Source organism: Dermacentor variabilis, chromosome 11 (assembly GCF_050947875.1).
Source record: "Dermacentor variabilis isolate Ectoservices chromosome 11, ASM5094787v1, whole genome shotgun sequence".
Classification (NCBI taxonomy): Eukaryota; Metazoa; Arthropoda; class Arachnida; order Ixodida; family Ixodidae; genus Dermacentor; species Dermacentor variabilis.
In genome coordinates, this window is record NC_134578.1 from 48,026,081 (window position 1) to 48,032,094 (window position 6,014).

Genomic DNA, 6,014 nt, shown 5'->3' on the forward strand with positions numbered 1-6,014 from the left:
AGTGAGGAAACTGGCTGGGTTCGCAGGAGTCTTTATTCAGGAATTTTGACCATGCAGGCGTTTTTATACAGGAATTTCGACCAAGATTAGTTTTCAATACAAAACCTCTATCTTGCATGAACCTAAGTTAGCGTGTTTAGCCATTGCAGTGACTCACTGACCTTAGATATTTACGACACGCAGGTTGCTCCATTCGCCATCGGTCGGTTCGTCGTCGACAGCCTGGAGCTACACCGTAGTTTCAATTGCACGAATAACACATGGAACGCCTTGAAGAAGGCTACACGAGAAAACTTTGCTAATTTCTCGTGGATGGATCAACCAACAGCCAAAGGCGCCGTCGAGCACGTTGATAGCTTAGTCACAATGATTCCTCTGCCCGAACATCGCCAAAGCAACGAGGCACTCGATGCGTACCATGGTTTCCTGGATCCGGATATATCCCACCCGTTCATTCAGTGGCTGTTCAAAACAAAGCAGCGACGCCTTGATTAGAAGAAGCGCCTTTTAAACAAATCTGCAGTGACCGTTTATCGTATCGAAATTCCCTACCAGGCATACGTGGTGAACGCGTATTACATGCCCGTAATGCACATCATGGCCATCCTGCCGGCGATCATGAACTCCCCGTCCGTGCCACAGACGGTGCCAGCGGCCGTTCACTACGGCACCATGGGAAAAATACTGGGACATGAACTCACGCACGCCTTCGACCCATCGATTACCAAGCTTACTAGCACCGGCGTTGCCGCCATGTGGTGGTCGAAGGAGTCCTTCGGTAATTTCACCAGCCGCCTGGAGTGCGTCAGGAAACAGCTGCAGGGCTTCACTGACAAGGAGGTGCACAGCAAAAACGCGCTCTCTGAAACGTTCGCCGACACAGGGGGAACCGAGAAGGCCCGGCTAGCCTTCTCCACTCTGCCGGCGCAAGGGGGCGTCCTGGGATACACCCAGGAACAGTCGTTCTATATCGCCGGCTGGTTCGATTTTTGCGCGGTGGGCGGTTACGGATGGAACAAGAAGTCACTGTACCCGGCCGAAGCGCTGCGGTGCAATCTACCCGCCCGAAACGAGGAGCGGTATGCCACCGCGTTCACCTGTCCTAAAGGTTCGCCGATGAACCCGGAGGAACGGTGCACATTCCATTGATTGGAACAAACAATAATAAACCTTACAATGGATATCTCGTGCAAACAGAGAAAGATGTATAAGGGGACATGATATTGTATCGTCAATTTATGATCTTTCCTCTTTAAGTATATTTATTTTACCAAGTAACGTCCACATTGCTTGTAAAGATTTATTGCACATTTCATACGAACCATTTATACCTTTTTAGTAGCTCCTATTTGAATAAGATACATCAACATGGATCATGTCTTTCTTCATGACGCGTTTAAGCACAACCAATTACGTCTACGTAGAAACCGCCTAATGTCATAACATAACAGAAATACGCCTAATGTCACAACAAACGAGAAAAGGGGGCCCGATATTTATTAAGCACCTCGTAAAAAGCTAACAAATATTCACACCAAAGTCAAGATACGGGAAAATACTTGTATTTAGTAAATGAATTAAGGAAATGATAAATTAATTAAAAAATTACCGACGATTACGTTACTTCCTAATGCGAAATTTGAGCGCAGCAAATAAGCTGTTTCACCTTTTGGATAGATTGAGGCAAAGAAATCGAGCAACACATGTATGCGCTATCACAGAATTTTTTTTTCACACGTATTCCTTTAACAAAGACTCCACTAACAGTTCTTGACAGTCATGAAGGAAGCTTTGTGGTCGGAGAAATAGACTGATATATGTTCGACTTGGTACACCAATGCTTGATTCTCAAAGACGAGATCTATACAAGTGGCTCGCGAGGTTGTCACAGCCATGGGGGAAGCAGAGGCTAAGCGCCGCCGCCGAGAAGACCCTGCCGTTCGCGCCGCCGAAGCGGAGGCTCATCGCCGCCGTCGAGAGCAACCAGCAGTAAGCGAGGCTGAAGCAGAAGCTCATCGCCGCCGCCGAGAAGACCCTGCAGTTCGCGCCGCCGAAGCGGAGGCTCATCGCCGCCGTCGAGAGCAACCAGCAGTAAGCGGAAGCGGAGGGGGGCGGCGTGTACACCCAGCGGCAAACGATGGGGGCAGAAGCGCGCGCAGCAAGCGGACAACACGATAAAGGGAGGAGGGAAGAGATAGCAGCGACCCTTTCCTCCTCTTTCTGCATGGCGGCGACGGTGTTCTATGCAGTCACGTTATCTTGACTCTCTAGCGGCGTCAGCGGCATCCAGCGGTATCAGTCGGTCGCTGCTAGCGCTGGGGGGATGAAAGGGGGGCGGAGCTGGTTACGAGGCCGACGACGACGACAACGCCGACGACAACGCCGACGACGACGCGAAACCCAGGAACGGACGCCAAAGAGCTGCGCTCTAAAAATAAAAGTGGATGAAAGATCTTGCTGCAGGTGGCAAACGATGCCCACCGGCGGCAAGTGCGATGCACTTGGTGGAGCATCGTACACTTAATGCGAAGAGTTGGGATTGTTCGCCATCTGTGGTAAGCAACTTCCTTCATCCAATCTCATTTTCCAATAATTTGTGATTTATTTATTCCATTTAGTAAATAAAATAATTTCCCCATGTTGACGTGAATGTTTCTTGGCTTTTTATGACATGCTTAATAAAATCGCTCCCTTCAGTTAAGCCCCTCTTCTCTCGTCTATTACATAACGAAATCCTCGAATCCGGCAACATTCATGCCTTCAGGTAGCATGCGTGGTTTTATTGACCAGTTGTCTTCACCCCAAAAGACCACGCACTAGCCACGCCTGCGGCAGAAAAGATATTCCACATCCGCCGCCAAGGTTTGTGAGTGATGGCGCTGGCTAGCACTCCCAGGGTTCTAGTAGGAAACATAATTACCCAAGAAAGTGAATTGTAAGACGGCACCGCGGTAGCCCAGTTGGTACAGCATCGCACGCTTAATGCGAAGGCATGGGACCGTTCCCCACATGCGGCAAGTTGGTTTTTCATCCACTTTCATTTTCGCTTAATTTATGATTTCCTTATATTGGTCTGTAAATACAAGCAATTTCTCCTATTTTGGCCTTGGTGTCAATGTTGTTTGGCGCCTTATGATAATGTCATAACATGTCAGTAACATCTATTAAATTCTTTACATATACCGTAGCCCTGAGCAAGCTGTCGCGGGTGTACCTAATGAAGAAATCTAGAAAAACAACATGGGTTGCCCTTCCACTCTATGAAAAAGGATGTCCAGCGAAGCTGTGAATGTTGGCCGCTTAGTGGCGAATTACACCTCCGCCGCGGTTCGGCCCGGTATTGCACCATCTTGGGAATCGCCCTACGTATGGGGAGTGCTCAACGCCTGCTTAACCGCCGCGGTTCGGCCTGGCATTGCTCAATCTTAGGGATCAGCCCACGTACAAGGACCGCTTAACGCCTTCTGAACCTTCGTCGGGGATCGGCTCGGTCTGCACTATCTTTGGGATCGCCCCGCGTATCGGGAGTGCTTAACAGCTGCTTCACATCCTCCGCTGCTCGACCCGCCATTGCATAATATTCGGGATTTAATTCAGATCGAATCTGCTTTCAACCCGAATATCAGATATCAGAATCCGGAATATCAGATTTAGACACTCGGAGTTTAGTTCAGTAACGCATCCGCGCCACGTGGAGGGCCCGTGGGGTTATGGTCGGGAATGGTTTTTTCCAAACGATGTCCGACGCCGAGGCAGGATTTTTTTGCGACACGGGACCCTTAAGGCATGAACAGCTTCGCTATAAAAAATGTACAGTATTTACTCAATTGTAACGCGAGTGTTTCTTAGATGTTTTTGGTTCAACTTAATCCTTTTGTTACTGTCGAATAACGACAGAATATACAATTTTAAAACGAGTATTATCAGTTCCGCAGTTTTTAAGGTTAAGTTAGAAAGATGTACCTTATGGCCTCGATTCAATCTACAGACAATTCGTGCGGAAGTCAAAATTTCTTTTTCGTTGGAATGGACACCGTTTCCGCTGTGCTTTCGCCGGGTGTTACGTTTACGGTGCCTTTTTTTACCGTTTCGCCCTTCCATTAGGTTCATCAACAATGCTAAGGCGGCGCAGAGCGTTCGGTATAACGGTCACTCCAGCAGAAGTGCTATTTCGATGACTGAGGATTTGGGAAACTCCGCCGCGGCTCGGCGACTCAAGGTCAACGAAAGTAATTAACGCACAAATTAGGGCTACTCGTTGTTGATGCAGTTAGCTGCTGTGACAGTTAATAGCACGAACAAGACAAAACGCAAAAAGGGTGGGACAGCATGGAGCGCTCTGTCCTTTCGCCCCCTTTTTACCGTTCGTATTGTCCGCGCTGTTAACAGTGTCACATCTACGTCAATGGTTTGACGGATGGTGGCGCCAATGGGAGGCCCTTTGTAAATACGGGGACGGTCCAAAGAACTTTGTAGTGGCCTGGTACGTGCCCCGAATGAAATGTTTGTGCAGCCTTTTAAGAAATACTTAATTTCAAACCAGGTCGATGGTACGGATAATCTGATTCTCGGGCGACCATTTTCTGACATAGTTTCGCTCTCTGGACATTTGGCTTCTTTCGCCACCGAACCCCTCGAAGTATGCCGCCGACAGCGTTTATGGCAGTTGCGTGCTTCTTTTCTTGCCGAAGCCAAGAGCACAACCGCTATGCCGCCATGCGCTGCTCGCACTTGCCACGTTTCTAGAGACTTTATCACCGAAGCCCCACGGCACACGCCCTAGAACCTCCTATGTACTTGGTCTTCCACTTCTAGGGAACATGGACATGTGCCGTGCCTGGGCGCGCAGTCTCCTCTGCCCAGCCCCCCGTTGCCCGCATTCGCAGAGCTTAGGCTGTGCAGGCCGAAGAAGAAAATAAACTTTATTAAATAGAATTGTCCGGCAGTTTTGAGGCAACAACAACAAAAACAGTTTTGGTTTTGGTGACCTCAGGTGTCGGTTCGAAGTGCTTGTACTCGGGCGGCATCTTCGCTTTCCCAGACGTCCCTCAACTGGTCTTCCAGGTCCGAAATTTTCAGAGCCGCCTCCCAGCGGCCGCGACGCCGACGGTGATGGTCGCCGGTGGCCTCCGCAACACAGGCCGCCAGAGACGTTATCTTTCACGCGCAAGCGTTACTGGCCAGCTCGTGTAGTCGGCGGTGTCTTTCTGAAGCCACGAAGCAAGCGAACGAGGCAGGCGCCTGGAGGTGAAGAGAATCGCTTGATGGGGAAATTACGAGGGAGCCCGATGCGAGCGCGGCAAGGTAACCTCACTCAGAGGAACGTGTGGTTGAGCGAAGAGGGGATAGAGAAACATGAAGAAGCGTCGCGGAGTAGGAAAGCTGGTGCAGCAGCACTGGGTTGGCTTCATCTGGCAGTTGCTACAGCTTTTCATAGCGATGCATACATACTGGGTCTTTGTCGCGATAACATCGTCCTCGCGCGCTATACGCTGTGTGTGGTAGTGAGAGCGTGCACAAGGGGAGCAAGCGGGCCCTACTTTGTCGTGCATGACACCCGGGAGGGAGAGGAAGAGTGCTTTGTAGTTCGGGCATTGTGCATGTGCCCCCAAAGCGATCTTCTTTGGAGGCACAATTTATGTGGCTCAACGGCGTGGAGTTTTACGCACACTACGATACAAACGATATAAATGTGCTCGAGTTTAAAATACTTGCGATCAAAGACAATTAGAAAGCGAGAAAAATTATGTATATGAAGGCCATCAGCCCGAGGCCATCGTGTTGTACAAAACACTTTAAAAATTAGCTTTGCGACGGTCATATTGAGGTGCAGCAGAGCAAAGGACGGTTATGTAGTATATATGTACTGCATATATTGCGCGCTGTTATCTGCACTGCCTGAACTTCTTTTATTCTTCACAAAGATTAAGGAAACAAGGCAAATGACGTGTTCTATGAGCATTAGGATGCATTGCGAAAGAATGACATATAAGAAAAATAAAAAAATAGCGGAT

General features: G+C 49.1%; 1 protein-coding gene across 1 annotated transcript; it reads left to right on the forward strand.

Annotated features, from left to right (window-relative positions):
* The first annotated feature begins 588 nt into the window (after window positions 1-588).
* Window positions 589-1,149, forward strand: LOC142563243 (neprilysin-1-like). The gene has a single exon (XM_075673796.1). It carries the CDS (start codon window positions 589-591, stop codon window positions 1,147-1,149), a length of 561 nt encoding a protein of 186 aa, XP_075529911.1.
* The last annotated feature ends 4,865 nt before the right edge of the window (window positions 1,150-6,014 follow it).